Here is a 17,229-nt window from a genome sequence, read left to right as displayed (position 1 = left end):
AAAACAAAAAAAACAATAACAACGAGGCCAGAAAACTTGTCTGGGCAGGGGCTGGAGCAATAACACAGCAGGAGGGCATTTGCCTTGCACGCGGCCGACCCGGGTTCCATTCCCAGCATCCCATAGGGTCCCCTGAGCACCGCCAGGGGTGATTCCTGAGTGCAGAGCCAGGAGTAACCTCTGTGCATTGCGGGTGTGACCAAAAAGGAAAGAAAAAAACTTGTCTGGGCAGGGCTTTGCTTAGAAAGTTCCAGAACGTGTGCCCTCCTCTTGCCCAGTGGGTACGAAGCCGAACCGTCATCAGAGATCTCAGTTATTTTAACGTTACTTCACACATGTACTTATTTATTTGGTTTTGACAGAGGGGCCACACCAGACGATGCTCAGGAGTCACTCCTGACTCCGTGCCCAGCAATGACTCCTGGTGGGGGCTCGGGGGACCCTACGGGGTGCCGGGGATTGAACCCAGGTCTGCTGCGTGCCAGGCAAACTCCCTCCCCACTGGCCCGTCTCTCTGGTCCTGAGCTGAGCCTTTCAACACCCCATGTCTGACACAGACATTCCTACCTTCCTTCGGTCCCCCGTCCCGCACCACGCCGCCCCCGGACACAGTGCTGGAACCCCGGGACATTTCCACACACGGTTTCTGAGCGCTGCTTGGAGGCCTTCCAGAACGTTCCTCGGCATTGCCTGGTCACCCCCAAAGCCTGGGCTCAGTCTCCGAATTCGACATTGAGTCCCAGAGAGCAAGGACCTTCGACTTCTTCTCCTAACGCTGCGTCCCTGGCCCGCGCCGTGAATGCAGGATGAGTGCAGGGTGCGGGGTGCGGGGTGGGGTAGGGTACCAGGGAGCCCCGGCAGAGATGGGGGCACTTATCCTTGTCGCCACTAGATGGCAGCAGCGCCTCCCGAGTCAGCCTCTCCCGAAACCGCCCGGCCCTGGACCACCAAACAACGGTCCAAGGTTTCTTGGCAACGTGCTATCAGAAGTGGGGGCCCGGGGAGGAAAAGAATCCCAAAGCGAGAGGGTCGGAGAGAGCACGGAGTGGTGGGCGCTTGCTTTGCACACGACTGACCCAGGTTCAATCTCCAGCAGCCTATAAGGTCCCCTGAGCACCACCAGGAGTGATTCCTGAGTGCAGTCAGGAGGAACCCCTGAGCATCACCGGGTGTGACCCAACCTAAAATAAGAAGAAAGAAAGAAAGAAAGAAAGAAAGAAAGAAAGAAAGAAAGAAAGAAAGAAAGAAGAAGAAAGAAAGAAAGAAGAAAGAAAGAAAGAAAGAAAGAAAGAAAGAAAGGAGTGAGGGAAGAAGGAAAAAGAAGGGAGGAAGAAGGAAGGAAGGAAGGAAGGAAGGAAGGAAGGAAGGAAGGAAAGGAGGGAGGGAGGGAGGGAGGGAAGAAGGAAGGAGGGAGGAGGGAGGAGGGAAGAAGGAAGGAGGGAGGAGGGAGGGAGGGAAGAAGGAAGGAGGGAGGAGGGAGGGAGGGAAGGAAGAAAGGAAGAAGGGAGGGAGGGAGGAAGGAGGGAGGGAGAAAAGGAGGGAGGAGAGAACAGAAGGAAGGAGGGATGGAAGGTAGGAGGGATAAAAGAAGGGAAGGAGGGAAGGAAGGAAGGAAGGAAGGAAGGAAGGAAGGAAGGAAGGAAGGAAGGAAGGAAGGAAGGAAGGGAGGGAGGGAGAAAGGAAGGGAGGGAGGGAAGAAGGAAGGAGGGAGGAAGGAGGGAGGGAAGGAAGAAAGGAAGAAGGGAGGGAGGAAGGGAAGGAGGGAGGGAGAAAAGGAGGGAGGAGAGAACAGAAGGAAGGAAGGATGGAAGGTAGGAGGGATAAAAGAAGGGAAGGAGGGAAGGAGGGAAGGAAGGAAGGAAGGAAGGAAGGAAGGAAGGAAGGAAGGAAGGAAGGAAGAAGGAAGGAAGGAAGGAAGGAAGGAAGGAAGGAAGGAAGGAAGGAAGGAAGGAAGGAAGGAAGGAAGGAAGGTGGGAAGGGAGGAGGGAGGGGGGGAGGGAGGGAGGAGGCAGCCCCAAGGGGACAGTTCCTGGTAGGTGCTCGCTCTCCTGGCTGCTGGAGTCTGCGTTTCCTCGCTGTGCAGCCTTGGGTGAGTTCCTTAACTTCTCGGACCACCTTCCCGTGGCGGATCCAGTGTCTAAATCAAAGCTCTGCCCTGGAGTGCGGAATCCCAGGAGGCTCCTTCCTGCTTCTGAAACTCTTGGGGGGATTGAGAAGGGGCCCTGCGCGCGCCCCCCAGCAGAGAGCAGCAGCCCGCACCCTGCGCGGGTGGAGGGGCGAGGCGCGCCGGGCCGCACCTGTCGCGGGGGGGCTGGGATCCCGGTGTCCCGGCTCTCTGCGGCCCCGAGGGAGGAGGCGGAGCCTGGCCCCAGGCGGTATTTTTAGGTCCCGGGGCTGCCAGGAGACACCTCGCCCGCCCCGCCCCCAGCGCGGGCGCGACAGGAGGAGCGGGGAGCACAGTCAAGGTCAGTGTCCTGCGGGGAGCCGGGGTGTCGCCCGCAGGGCCGCGCCGGCAGGGAGCAGGGGCTGGCGCGAGGCGGGAGGGGCGGGGCGGGGCGGAAGGCCCGCACTCTCCCCTCCACCCCCCACCCCTGCCAAGGGGCCAACCCTGAGCAACAAGTTTCCTTAGGGGGTGGGGGTGAGGGGGGGCAGCCTGGATTTGCACCCAGGGTCAGTGAGAGCCGGGGTGCGCGTCAGTGCGTGCCAGAGTCCCTCCGAATCACAGAACTGGGTCTTCTCTTCCAGGCAGGCCCCCAGGCTGCCCTGCAGGGGAAGCTGCTCTGTCCGAGCCCAGGGCTGAAGAATGAGGGGCCCTGCAGCAGCCCTGCAGGGTGGGGGGGGTGGGGGCGGGCAGACACCAGGATGCTTCTCTGCCAGTCGGGGGGGGGTCCCCGGGAGAGAGAAGGGGCGCTCCCGTCCTGGAGAAGAGTCCTGGAACAGACACAGCACAGCGGGGGGCGGGGGGGCTTGGGCCTTGCCCAGGGCTGACCTGGGCTCAGGTCTCAGCCCCCCCTAGGGTCTCTGAGTCCCTCCCGGAGGGACCCCCGAGCACAGAGCCAGGAGTCAGCCCCGAGCATCCGGGTGTAGCTCAAACCACACATACACACACACACGTACACACACACACACAAACACAAGCACACACAAACATACACACATGTACACATACACACGTACACACACAGACATACGTACACTTATATATACATACACATGCACACATATACAAATGCACAATACACACTCATACACACATACACACATGCACATATACATACATACACACAAACATACACACACTTATATATACATACACATGCACACATATACAAATGCACAATACACACTCATATACACATGCAAACATGCACATATACATACATACACACATACAAACATACATATACACATATACATACACACATGCAAACATACATATACAGACACATATACACACATACATACATACACATACATATACACATACATACACACATACAAACATGCACATACATATATACACACATGCATGCATATACACATGCATTCATACACACACACACACACCTTAAAGTTCTAGGGCGCGAGCCCGGGGCCAGGGAGGGGCTGAGGGGGACGTTGTGCCACATCGGGGCGGGGTGGGGGGTGCAGGAGATGGTTCCCCGGACCCGCCCAGGAGGGCTGGAGCACTGCCCTGGAAGGCCCCAGGCCCGCGTCTCCTCTAGCTGCCGGCCTCCGGGTCCCCTTCCCCGCGCGCAGGCTCCGGGGTGCGAGGGCAGAGGGCGAGGGCCTGGCCCCCGTGAGCGTGGGTTCAGGGATCTGGGTTCCCCGTCCCCGCAGCCACGGCGACAGGAGAGGGGCTGGGGAGCGGGCGGGCGCGACCCCCCCAACCCCCTCCCCCGCCCGGGGCGTCCCTGGCGCGCGGCCAGAGGGCGGCAGAGCTGCGGCCGCTCCGTGCGCGGAGGCCCTTCCTGGCCGCCCCGCTGGGCTCCTGGACGGGATAATTTTAGCCCGAACCGAGCGGGCGGCCAGCTCAGCAGGTCTGGGTGGGCCGCGTGAGCGAGCCCCGGGCCCAGGGCGCCGTCGCAGGAGGGTGTGGGCGGCTAAACTCCCCAAGTCAGGTCTCCACAGTGTCGCGACCACCGAGGGCCAGTGACCCGCTCAGGAAGGGACTCGGGGAGCGTGTCGGGGGCGGGGGCACGGCCGGGGCCTGAGTGCGCCCCCTCGAACACCGCGGCACTGGCAACCCGAAGGATGAGGTTTTAAGTTTCCACCCTGGGGCCACACCCGGGGGTGCTTAGGGCTGACTCCTGGCTCTGTGCTCAGGCGTCAGGCCTGGTGGGGCTCAGGGGACCGTAAGGGGTGCCAGGGATCCAACCCAGGTCAGTCGCCTGCCAGGCAGGGGCCCTCCCCACCTGAGATCTTAAAGACTTGCCTGTCCCCATACCCGGGAGGGGTGAGGGGGCTACAGGAAACTGGGGTTCACACTAGGATTCAGGTCGGGGGATGGGGGCTGGAGTGATAGCACAGTGGATAGGGCGTTTGCCTTGCACGCGGCTGACCCGGGTTCGATTCCCAGCATCCCATCTGGTCCCCCGAGCACCGCCAGGGGTGATTCCTGAGTGCATCGCCGGGTGTGACCCAAAAAGAAAAAAAACAACAGATCCAGGGGGGTCCTGCTACCTCCCCCAAACCCCCACCCCAGTTTCCCGAAAACTGCAAGGCCGGGGGAGGGGGGAGGCGGGAAGAGTCTTGGCCTCTTTCATGTGTTGGTTGGTTCGGGGCCTCCCCCTTCTGGCTCAGCACTTGGGGGGCCTCGAGGTGCCCGGGCTGGAACCTGGAGCTCCCTCATGCCCAGCCCGAGCTGAAGCCTGCTCTGTGGGTCTCCATGAGCACCCAAAGAGGTGGAATCTTCCAGAACCTCCCCCCCACCCAACACCGGGCGGGTCACTGGGCCAGGTCCTGTCTTCTGCGTCCCCTCCGGTCCTGCTGAGGGTCCGAGTTGCTGTCTTGTTGGTTCCTGGACTCAGGGGAGCGGCGGGCAGGGCCTGGGGGTGGCGGGCAGGGGCGGGCGCGACCTCCAGCCGGAGAGCCTCCCTCTCTCTCACTCCCCGGGCTCCTTGGAATCGGCTGACTCGATAAATAAAGCTCATTGAAAGGATTTGCAAGAGGTCAGACAGGAAGTGGCAGCTGCCGGAACCCGAGCCAGGTAATCCAGCCCGGCTTTACTGGGAGATCCAATTAGAGGGCGTCCGTGCTCCCCCCTCCCTCCCTCCCTCCCTCCCTCCCCGCAAGGTTGCGCTGGCAGGCTCTGAGTTTGCGGGTCTGACTCAGGAAAGACCACCAAGGGCAGGGTCCTTGCTCCCGCCCACATAGCCAGGGGTTGGGGTCTCTGGTTAGAGGCCGGTCACCGGCCAGGGGCAGCAGGTCAGGGAGCACTTGACCGTCAACGCCTGCCCCTAGCAGGCAAGGGAGCAGGAGCAATTAGCTGTAGACAAAGGCACACACACGTGAGCACACGTTATCTGGAACGTACGTGACACGGCGGGGGACCCCGGGGTCAGCAGCTCACTCTTTCCCAGCCTCCTGGCCAGCAGCTATAAATGTGGCTCATCGCCCCTAGGGACGCTGTGAAGAGAACTTGGGATCCCGCCAGAGACTTGCTCTGAGATCACTGAGGTCCCCTGTAAGGGCAGGCAAGGCTGGGTCCCCCTCCACTGTTCACCAAGCCAAGCCCACTCGCTCGTCTCCCACCGGGGGCCGGGAGCTTCTGGCACCTGGGCGTGCTTGAGTTGGTTTTATTGTTCCCCGCACCCGGTGTCCACACAGAGCAGGTCCTCTAGAGCTGGGAGGGAGAGAGGTGGAGTGGATGGTGAGAACGTGGCTGGGTGGCTGGGTGATAGATAATAGGTGATGGAGAGGTGGTGAGCAGTTGGATAAATGGGTAGGTGGATGGATGGGTGGGTAGGTGGGTGGATGGATGGATGGATATATGGATGGAGGGATGCACAGGTAGATGAATGGATGAATGGATGGACAGATAAATGGATGAATGGGTGGATAGATGGATGAATGGGTAGATGGATGGATGGGTGGGTAGGTGGATGGATGGATGGATGGATGGATGGATGGAGGGATGCACAATAGATGAATGGATGAATGGATGGACAGATAAATGGATGAATGGTGGATAGATGGATAAACAGGTAGATGGATGGATGATAGATGGATAGATAGACAAATAGATGAGTCCCAAGACAGTCCTCAGATGAATGAATGGATAAACAGATGGATGAATGCACAGGTGGATGGATGGATGGATGGATGGATGGATGGATGGATAGATGTATAAATGGGTGTATGAATAGATAGATGGATGGATGGATGGGTAGATGAACGGATGAGGGGGTAGATGAATGGATGGATGGATAGATGGTTGTATGGATGGGTAGATGGATGGAAGGATGATAGATGAATTGATGATGAAGACATGATAGGCAGGTATACATCTATCTGTATTGATGAATGATAAATAGATGGTGAGTGGATAGATGGATGGATGGTGGATAACAAATGAATGAAGAACAGATGATGGGTGGATGTACGGATAATGAATGAATAAATGGATACATGTAAAATAAAGCAACAGTACCCCCCCCCCCTTAACTTCCTTATAGGTCACCCATCTGTTTAGTCAGTGAGTCTCTGTTGAGTGCAAACTTGGTCCAGCACTCTGCATGGGACCCAAGAGACTCACACAGTCCTGCCCACACGAAAATCAAAATAAGGTATTTAGAATGGACTGGGGGGGGGTGCGGTGGCTGTTACTTCCTGGGTGCAAATCCCAGCTCTTCCAACAGTGGACTGTGTGCGTGGAGAAAGTGTCTCTAAGTTCCCCTCCATGGAAGGAGAAAATGAGGGGTCGGAGAGAAAGTATAAAAGCAGATTCAATCCCAGGCATCCCATCCATGGGGCCCCCTGAGCACCACCAGGAGTGATTCCTGCGTGCTGGAGCCAGGAATAACCCTGGAGTATTGCTGGGTGTGGCCCCCAGACCACAAAAGAAGAAGAAGAAGAAAAATAAAATAGAAAGAGAGAATGACAGCACCTCGCCTATCGGGCTGCCAGGGGGATTAAACAAAAGTGGAGTGTTTGGACCCGGGCCCAGCGCCCGGCTAAGTCTGCGAGCATTAATGGAGGAGCTGGCTTGCAAACAAAGGAGCAGGATGCCGGTGAGGCCGGTGCCGTAAGAGGCAGGCACAGACGCCAGGGGAGGGCATGTGCCATTGTCCCTGGAGCCGGCCGGCCCCGCAAAGCCCTCCAGAGAGAAGCATCTGAGCAAGGCGTCGTCGAGGCCAGGAGGATGGGAAAGTTGAGACACCCCGAGACCAGGGCTTGGCCCGGGCCCACCCGGCCCTAAGAAGGAAATTCTCCAGGGTCCTCCTGACCATGGGAGGGTTGGGCTGGCAACAGGTGGGGGGGGGGGGGGCGAGTGTGTCGGGGGAGACGTCTCAGGGCCTGCCCTGACCCAGGACTGGAGAGACGACACATGACAGGCCCTCTCGGGTGGCAGGCAGCGGCCGGAGTTGGGTTTCAGGCGGCTGGGCGGTGGCCTTTCTCTTGGCCCCCGAGAGTCCCTCTGCCCCAGTCTTGCCACACACACCACCCCGCCCTCCCGCCCCACGCCCTGGGTTGTCCGACCTCCTCACAATGGCACCTGCCCCAAAATAGCTTCCATGTGAGGGCGAGAGAAAGGAAAAGATTAGACCCTTGCGTGAAAGGGGACACGGGGGGTGGGGGGTTGGGTGGACGAGTGCAGAGAGCAGTCAGGTGACCAGGTGTCCTCTGGCACCGCCAGGGGAGGTATAAAGGGCCCCGGGCACCCTGGGGGCCCCGGAGTCCCTGCAGCCAGAGCCAGGACACCCTGTCAGCCCGCTCCTGCCCTTTTGATCTTCTTCAGACTCCGCCATGGCGCTCAGCGACGGGGAGTGGCAGCTGGTCCTGAACACCTGGGGGAAGGTGGAGGCCGACATCCCGGGCCACGGGCAGGAGGTCCTCATCAGGTAAAAGGCCAGGCGGAGCCCGTGCCGGGGTTGACCAGTTGGCCCGACGCTCCCGGCCGGATTCCCTTTGGCCCCTAAGTGTCCAGGGCTGGAGTCCAGGACGGGAGCCGGGACCCAGCTGAGGGCCGAGGCAGCAGCTGGTGACCAAGGCTGGCACTGCCCGGACGGAAGGCTAGACAGTTAACCAGACCTCAGTGACCACGTCCAACGGGGTTTAGGGCCAAGGACCCGGGTCTCAAGCGGAGAGCGCCATCGCCTTAGACTTGGCTCTGCCCCAGGGGAGCTGTGGGACCTTGGGCAAGGCACACAGCCTCTCTGTGCCTCCGTCTCCGCTCCCACGCAAAACGCAGGAAGCCTCGAGTCAGAGAGTATGGAATTGAGGATCCAGTAAGGGGGGGATGCGTGTCAGGGGTCCGATGCGATTCCAAGGCGTCCAGTGCGTGGAAGGTGCTAGATGTAATTAGAAGGTGCTAGAAGGTGCTGGAAGGTGCTGGAAGGTGCTGGAAGGTGCTGGAAGGTGCTAGAAGGTGCTGGAAGGTGCTGGAAGGTGCTGGAAGGTGCTGGAAGGTGCTAGTCGCTGCTGGAGATTTCAAAGCCGCATCTTTGGGAAACAGGAGGCAGAGCCTCATTCAGGACGTCTGGGCTGGTGGGTCAATCTCGACCTGCGAGTCCAGAATGGTGGTTTCTGAGCACCTTTGCACCCTCAGTCTCGCACAGGGCTGGGCGGGGTGTCCGGAGGAGCTGCGGAGAACAGACTCCTGAGTTTTGTAGCAGGGGGAGGGTGAGAGGGGGCGGGAAACAGTACCTCATCCCCCCACCCCTCCCCACCACCCCCCTCCAGCCCTCCGCTCTGCCCAGGACCACGTCCGAGACATGGTCAAAAGGAGGGACACGGTGCCTCCCAGAGCCGGGAGGAAGTGGCCAGGGCCCCACTGTCCTTCTCTGGGCCACGGCTGGCCCTCCGCCCGTCTCCCGGGGCCGCTCCCAGCTTCCACGTCTGGGGGGAGGGCAGGTCCCCCGCGCTCTGCCCTGCTAAGGTGGTGCCCTCGGTGCCCGGGCCAGAGGGCCCCGGGGCATCTCCTTCTGCTGTTGGTCCCCAAGGCTCAGCTGGGGACCTGGCCAAGGTCAGCCGTGCTGTGACCTTGGATAAGCCCCTCCCCCGGAGGCCTTTTCCGCATGACCGCCTGCTCTCACGCTCTGGTCCAAGAGCCCGTGATTCCCGCCTGGGCAGTCACGGGGCGGCCAGAGCGTGGAACCAGCCACTTTCCTTGGCACTCTGGGACCCGTGCCCCGGGGGGACGTGACCTCGGAGGTCTTTGGTTTGCTTATTTATTGATTTGTTGGTTTTGTATTTTTTGAGCCACACCAGGCAATGCATGCCCAGGGCTTCCCTCCTGGCTCTGCACTACTCAGGAATTATTCCTGGGGGTGTTCCGGGGGCCCTAGGGGATGCTGGGCCTTGAACCCAGGAAGGCCGTGTGCAAAGCTAGGTCCAGGGCCCTCCGGACTTGGCGGCCTTGAAGGAGACGCGGGTATTGTGTGTGGGGCAGATACTTCCTCCCTCTCCGGGTTGGATCTGAGAGGTGCCAGGGCCGGGTGCCAGGGATGAGACGTGATGGCCAGCCTCCTGTCAGGTGGCAGACGCCATGCCAACTGGTCCTGGCGGCTGCACGGGGCTGGGGTGGGGCGGGGCGGTGATGCCAGCCTCGGGGGTGCGGGTGCTCGGAGGGGCCCAGGGCTCTCAGTCTGGCTTTCGTGGTGACCTTGGAGAGGTCACTGCTTGCCCTCCGAGTAGGGAGAAGCTGCTCTGTCCACCGGAGCCTGTTTAATGCAGCACCGAGGGTGGCCCTGCAGACCCATGTCGGGATGTCTAGAGCGTGAGAGGCTGTGAGGTGAGCGTGGGGACTCTGGTCCTGGGAGTGGGGCGGGGGGGGCTCAGGAGGGGAGGGGGCTGCCGAAGGGACCCCTACCCCGTCCCTGAGCATCGCTGGGTGTGACCCAAAAAGCAACAAAAGTAAATAAATATAAAGTAAGGGCCAGAGTGATAGCACAGCGGGTAGGGCGTTTGCCTTGCACGAGGCCAACCTGGGTTCGATTCCCAGCATCCCATAGGGTCCCCCGAGCACCGCCAGGAGTGATTCCTGAGTGCAGAACCAGGAGTAACCCCTGAGCATCGCCAGGTGTGACCCAAAAAGCAAAAGAATATATATAATAAATGAATAATTTAAAAATATATTTATATATAAATATATAATATTTAAAATATTTAAAGATATATAAATAAAATATATTTATATGGGGCTGGAGCGATAGCACAGCGGGTAGGATGTTTGCCTTGCATGCGGCCAACCCGGGTTTAATTTCTCGGTCCCTCTCGGAGAGCCTGGCAAGCTACCGAGAGTATCCCGCCCACACGGCAGAGCCTGGCAAGCTCCCCGTGGCATATTCGATATGCCCCAAACAGTAACAAGTCTCACCATGGAGATGTTACTGGTGAGCAAATCGATGAGCAATGGGGTGACAGTGATACAGTGATGTTTTTGAATAACTTTTAAAAATAAAATATATATAATGAAAAAATTAAAATAAAAATTAATAATATTTTTTCAGCTTTCCTTATGTCTGCCACTGAACAAAATGTCACGAGGTTATGGGAAGCTTGAAAATTCCTACTGGAGGGGGCTGGAGCAATAGCACAGCAAGAGAGGGCGTTTGCCTTGCATGTGGCCGACCCGGGTTCGATTCCCAGCATCCCATAGGGTCCCCCGAGCACCACCAGGGGTAATTCCTGAGTGCAGAGCCAGTAGTCACCCCTGAGCATCGCCGAGTGTGACCCCCCACCCCCCCCAAAAAAAAAGAAAATTCCTACTGGAGGCAACACTCCTTAAGCTGCAAGGAGAAAACAGGGCGGCCAAGGGCCACTGTAGGGAACACGCAGACTCCCAATCCGATGGCAGAGGTTAGGGTGGGGGTGATTGGGGAGTAACCGTGCTGACGGTGGAGGCTCTACTGGCCATGACGAGGTCAGTGACAAAGCTGAGACCGGCAGAGGGGACAGCGATGGAGAGGGGGGGGACAGCAATCACGTTCTAAGACACAGCGGCCCCTGGACCCGGCCTGCCGTGCTCCACAGATATCACGAGGGTGCTCAGGGTGCAAGGATGGGTGGGGGGGTGTCCCCATGGTCCTGAGCGCGGAGGCGTTGGGCAAGTCTGGGGACTCATGGTTCCGCTGTGGGGGTCCTGTCGGCCTGCTGGGGAGTGTCCTCCCCTCGCTATGGGATGAACGAGCTGGTGGACTGCAGCTTAGCGGGGACGAGGGTAGCGGGCCCGCGCCTGCCCACGCCCAGGTCTCTGCTGGCAGGCCCATCCGAGGGGCCCCCGGGGGCCCCTCCCAGAGCACTGTTCAGGTGGGGCAGGAGTCTGGGTCGCCCGACTTCCCTGCACCCCTGAGAGCCGACGGGAAGAGAGGGGCGAGCCTAGAATCTGGAAGGCCCAGTCCGGGGTGTGTCTGAGCGGTGCCGCCCTGCCTCTCACTCGGGGCACCCAGGGTTCGACCCCCGATGCCGAGCGAATGACCCCTGAGAGGAGTTGGAGGAGGCTTCGGTGACTCACCCGGATGGGAAGTGGTTTCCGCGTCCACACGGCGCCCTGGAGACAGACTCGGCTTCTGTGGTTCTCAGTCCCCGCTTCTTTCTCCAAAACTGCTGGGGTCGGGGGGCAGGGCTCCCCAAAGCTTCTCTGGGTCCCTTCTCCTCCGATTCTGAACCCGCCGAGCAGACACTCAAGGCTCACCGTGGCCGCAGGGGGACGTTCGATCGGGACCCTCGGAAGGTGGCCGGGAGGAGCTGTCAGTGACGCCGGCGGCTTGGCGGGGGCCCCAGGGTGAGACGGGACACTGGGCACAGCTGCCGGCGGCCCGGGCAGTGCTGAGTCACAGGCGAGGCACAGGGTGCTGGGGACACAGGCACAAACCTGCAAGCGCCCTCAGAAAACTGAGCAGGGGTGGAGGAGGGGGGGTCCTAGGAAGCAGAAGCGGATCTCGTCCCAGAAGGGCAGAGACCCAGAGTCTCCTGCAAGGCTGCGGTGGGGGCAGGGGTAGCACAGGGAGGAGGGAGTGAGTTCTGTGTTCACCCCAACCCCAAGTCTGGTGCCGACTCCCCGCCCCCCAAGCCCCACCCTGACCTGGCAGGAAAGGCTGGCGCTCGGAGCTCTCTGGGGCTGTGGGGGGCAGGGGTTGGGCCCCGTGCAGAAGCTCATGGGGAGTGTGGCAGGACCGGGGAGCAGGTGATGGACATGGTGCAGGGAGCCCCAGGGCTGGAGTGTCTCTGCAGCCAGCTGCAGGGACGGCCACTGGCGCCAGTGTGAACCCCTCAGGCACTTCCCAGCCCGGGGCTCTGACAAGGTGACCCAAGGGGAGGCCAGAGCTGTGCAGGGGAACAGAGGGGTGCCCTCAGCCCCTTGTACCCACCTGCCACTCCATCCATGCCAGTCCTCATCCACGCTCCACAGGGGCGAGGAGGATAGAGAAAAGCCCATGCAATGCAGAGATGGTGCAATGCAGAGACAGTGTAATACAGAGACAGTGCTGTGCAGAGACAGTGCAATGCAGAGATGCATTGCAATGCAAAGTTGTGCAGCGTAGAGACAGTGTAGTGCAGAGATGTGCAGCGTAGAGGTGATGCAGTGTAGAGGTGATGCAGCATAGAGGTGATGCAGTGCAGAGATGTGCAGCATAGAGATGATGCAGTGTAGAGATGGTGCAGTGCAGAGATGTGCAGCGTAGAGGTGATGCAGTGCAGAGATGGTGCAGTGCAGAGACAGTGCAGTGCAGAGACAATGCAGTGCAGAGACGGGTCCCTTCCTCCATCCCAGCCTCCTTGCTAAAAGCAACCACCGCCATCGATAGAGACGGCTCAGAGGGTCGGGGTGCGTGTTTGCATGCGGGAGCCCCGGGTTCCATCCCTAGCACCATATGTGCCCCCACAGCACGGTCAGGGGTGCCTCAGGGGGGATCCCAACCTCCCTTTGGGCCTCAGAGCCAGACGGGCACTGCTAGGGGGAAGCACCCCCAGAAGCAACCCCGTGAGCATTTATGCCACACTTCCGGGGGCCTCCTTGCACCTCACGGAAAGCTCCGAGCACGTGTGCGCTCCTGCGTTCTTCAGAGGCAGCTTCCAGGCCCCGAGGGGCGGAGGCAGCGGCCTGAGGTCACACCGCGGGGGGGCTGTGGCCCGCGCCCCCCACCTCTGAGCCCAGTCCTGCTTGCGCCCACAGGCTGTTCCAGGGCCACCCCGAGACCCTGGAGAAGTTCGAAAAGTTCAAGAACCTGAAGTCGGAGGGTGACATGAAGGCGTCCGAGGACCTGAAGAAGCACGGCACCACGGTGCTCACGGCCCTGGGCGGCATCCTCAAGAAGAAGGGGCAGCACCAGGCCGAGCTGGCGCCGCTGGCACAGTCCCACGCCAACAAGCACAAGATCCCCATCAAGTACCTGGAGGTGCGAGGCCACTGGAAAGGGGGCGGGGCCAGGGGGCAGGGTGGGGGCGGAGCTGGGGTGGGGCCAGGGTGAGAGGGGCGGAGCTTTGTGGGGTGGGGCGGGGCCAGGGTGAGACAGGGGCGGAGCTGGGGTGGGGTAGGGCGGGGCCAGGGTGAGACAGGGCGGAACTGGGCAGGGTGGGCGGGGTTAGGGTGGAGCCAGGTCAGGGTGGGGGCGAAGCTTGGAGGGGGGGCAAGGGCGGGGCCAGGGCAGAGGGTGAGGGTGGAACCAGGCAGGTGGGGCGGAGTCGGGGTGAGGTGGGGGCAGAGCCAGGGTGGTCCAGGGAGCTGGGGCGGAGTCAGGATTGGGTGGGACCACAGCAGAGATGGAGCAGTGCAGGGGCTGGGTGGGTGGAGCCGGGGTTGGATAAGGGGCACGTGGTCGGAGCCAGCTCAAGGTAGGGCAGGGAGGAGGGGGTCAGGGGGCTCCGAGAGTCCAAGCCGCAGATAGGAAGCACTGGGAGGGGGGTGTCTGGGTCCCTCCTCTGCTTCCCGGATGCCTCTTCTTTCTCTCCTGGTCCCTGAGAGGTCGTTCTCCCCCCTAGGCCCACCCCCTACCGCGGGTGTCAGAGGGCATCTCCTGCCCCCGGGTTTCCCCAGCATCACACCCACTGGACAGATGTGAAAACTGAGGCCCGGGGACATCAGGCAGCTAGTTGGGGCGACCGAGGCAGAACTCCTGCTCCATCTCTGTCCCTCCAAAGCCGCGGCCCCGGGGTCCTGCGTCCCTGAGAGGGAGCCGTTGGCGTGGGAGCGGAAACTGGGGCTCTGGCCCAGAGGGCGTGGGGGGCAGCAGGCTGGCTTTCCTGGCTCTGGCGTATTTAAGACGGACACGTACAGCCTGGACAGGTGGGGGGTTGGGGGCGCATCCTCGCCGGTGGGAAGGCATGAAGATCAGGAGAACGGGCCAAAGCCCCACCCCGAGCCCCCGAGTCAGGGCCTGCCGTCGGCACCTGGACACGTGTGGCGCCAAGGGGGACTCACAGTGCACACAGGCTGCCCGAGAGCCAGCCCTCCGACCCATGTTCCAAGCAGGAAGTTTGGAAGATTGGGAGGGCGGGAGGAAGTTTCCCCCTCGGGCATTTGAGGTGGTCCAAAACCCTCATGCAGCCAGGGAGGAGAGTTCACAGGGGGGTGGCCAGAAGGGCGATAGCACAGCAGGGAGGGTGTTTGCCTTGCATGCGGCCGACCCGGGTTCGATTCCCGGCATCCCATGGGGTCCCCTGAGCACTGCCAGGAGTAACTCCTGAGTGCATGAGCCAGGAGTCACCCCTGTGCATTGCCAGGTGTGACCTAAAAAGTCAAAATAATAATAATAATATTAATAATAATAATAATAATAATTTAAAAATTAAAATATAAACATATACACCAGTATTCACAAAGTAGTTGGCAGTGCAGAGGATTTCAGGCTTATTTCCCTTGGTGGAGACCAAGGGCCCCTCCACGCTCCCCTCCTTCCCTGGAGAAGCACTTCCCACCCCAGCTTCGGGCTCGCCTCACCCCTAACTGCACTCCGGAAGCACTCCTGGTGGGCTCGGTGGGATGCGGGGGATCAAACGAGGTGTGTGTGAGGCAAACCCCCTCCCCACACCGCGCTCTCTCTGGCCCGGGCACAGGCTCTGTGGAGATGCCGCGTCTCTGCCCCCCGCCCCCCTCCCCGAGTCTGAGGCACCCTCCCCTCCCCTGGCCCCTCAGTTTCTCTCCCTCCCTGTCCTTTTCTTAGTTTTTGTCTTTGGTGATGCTCAGGGGTTTCTCCTAGCTCCCGACTCAGGAATCGGGAGCACCACTCCTGGTGGTGCTTGGGGGGCCACAGGGGATGCCGGGGGCAGAACCCGGGTCGGCTGCGTGCAAGGCAAACGCCCTCCCTGCTGTGCTATCACTCCCTTCTCTGAGAACTGAACCTTTTTAAAACTTTTTTTGGGGGGAGTCAAACCTGAAGATGCACAGAGGTTCCTCCTGGCTCATGCACTCAAGAATTACTCCTGGCAGTGCTCGGGGGACTATATGGGATGCTGGGAATCGAACCCGAGTCAAATGCCCTCCCCGCTGTGCTATCACTCCAGCCCCGAAAAATTAACCTTTTAACTGCACCACCCAACGCTGGCCACCAGGGGTCACTCCTCCCTTCCCAGTCGCCTGCCTGGCACCTAGTTGCCCAAACCTGGTGGCTCTGCCCTGGACACAGGAAGGGTCAGTTTCGGGGTCCGGCTGGAGCCACCTCCATCTCTGTGTAAGGCCCCACCTGGACTTTAGGTCTCCCAAGCACTCTGATGGCAACAGAGAAAGAGGCAAGTCTCCCCCCACCCCGCCTCCCCACCACCCCACAGTCACTCGGCCAAGAATTGAGAGCACTAGAGAGAGAGTCCTCTTGAGAGAGGCCTCCTGTCTGGACCAAGGGAGGCGGGGATGGAAACAAGCCCCTTTTTTCTCTGTGGACCCCACTCCCAGCCTGGCGCTTGTCCTGGGGTGCATGCAGCCAGCCCCAGATCGATCCCCCGGCACCTCATCAAGCGCCCCCACAGATCCAGGAGTCCTCCCTGAGCACTGAGCACCCCCAGAGCCAAGCCCAGGCAAGAAGATAAGGGAGCTTTTTTTTTTTTTTTTTTTTTTTTTGCTTTGGGGGTCACACCCGGCGATGCTCAGGGCTGACTCCTGCACTCAGGAATCACCCCTGGCAGTGCTCGGGGGACCCTCTGGGATGCTGGGAATCGAACCCGGGTCGGCCACGTGCAAGGCCAACGCCCTCCCCGCTGTGCTGTCGCTCCAGCCCCAAGATAAGGGAGTTTCTGTCCCGCCACAGCTGCAAAGGCGGGGAGGGGGTGACGGGGGGCCGTGCGGGTCAGGCCATTCCCAGCTACCTGGGGACAAGGGCCTAGCCCAGAGCGGCCCCTGGGGTGGGCCCGCGCCTGACACCCCCCCTCTCTCCCGCAGTTCATCTCGGAGGCCATCATCCAGGTCCTGCAGGCCAAGCAGGGCGGCGACTTCGGGGCCGACGCCCAGGGCGCCATGAGCAAGGCCCTGGAGCTGTTCCGGAACGACATCGCGGCCAAGTACAAGGAGCTGGGGTTCCAGGGCTAGAGCCCCCCGCCCGCCCCGGCCCGGGGAGCAGGGCTGCCTCGCGCCGCCCGCCGTGTGCAGAGCCTGTCCTGAGTGTCTGGGCGGCGGCAGGAGGGCGGCGGGTGCAGGGTGCGAGGGGCTCCCGGCCCCCGGGGACCAGGGACAGCGCGGCCCCCCGCCCACGCGGCCCCCTCCCACCTCCCCCCAGCGGGCGCCCCGGGCTCAAGCTGGCACCGACCCCAGCGGGGGTCGCCCTGCTCCCCCCCCCGCCCCCCCGAACGGCCGGGTGTCCCTCTGCAGAGGGACAGGGCCAGCCCCCGCCCCCCCAACGTTAGCCCCCTCCGCTCCCGCGCCCGCGGGGCTCAATAAAGGCCTGGCACGGCTCTGCAGCCTTCCTCCGCTTCCGCGTGCTCACTGCCCGACACCCGCTCCCGGCCCCCAGGACACACAGCAGGGGGGGGTGCGAGGAGGAGCCCCCTTCAGGGTGCGGGGGGGGGGGGGGGGGAGGGAGGCGGGCCTGAGGCCCCTGGGGTGGGGGAGAGCCAGAGGGAGGGAGGGAGGGAGGGACC

General features: G+C 61.1%; 1 protein-coding gene across 1 annotated transcript; it reads left to right on the top strand.

Moving 5' to 3' along the window:
* Window positions 1-7,882: 7,882 nt before the first annotated feature.
* Window positions 7,883-17,026, top strand: MB (myoglobin). The gene is made up of 3 exons (XM_004610489.2): window positions 7,883-8,063; window positions 13,340-13,562; window positions 16,535-17,026. The coding sequence occupies exons 1-3, from the start codon at window positions 7,969-7,971 to the stop codon at window positions 16,679-16,681; spliced, it is 465 nt and encodes a 154-aa protein (XP_004610546.1). The 5' UTR covers window positions 7,883-7,968; the 3' UTR covers window positions 16,682-17,026.
* The last annotated feature ends 203 nt before the right edge of the window (window positions 17,027-17,229 follow it).

This window comes from Sorex araneus, chromosome 6, assembly GCF_027595985.1.
Source record: "Sorex araneus isolate mSorAra2 chromosome 6, mSorAra2.pri, whole genome shotgun sequence".
In the NCBI taxonomy this organism is placed as follows: domain Eukaryota; kingdom Metazoa; phylum Chordata; class Mammalia; order Eulipotyphla; family Soricidae; genus Sorex; species Sorex araneus.
The sequence above is the reverse complement of the archived record's forward strand: the minus strand, read 5'-3'. Positions and strand labels throughout refer to the sequence as shown.

Coding starts and splice junctions, on each gene's coding strand:
- MB (XM_004610489.2), top strand. CDS start 7,969: ATGGCGCTCAGCGACGGGGAGTGGCAGCTGGTCCTGAACACCTGGGGG. Junction 8,064..13,339: donor GGGCAGGAGGTCCTCATCAG/GTAAAAGGCCAG, acceptor TTGCGCCCACAG/GCTGTTCCAGGGCCACCCCG. Junction 13,563..16,534: donor TCCCCATCAAGTACCTGGAG/GTGCGAGGCCAC, acceptor TCTCTCCCGCAG/TTCATCTCGGAGGCCATCAT.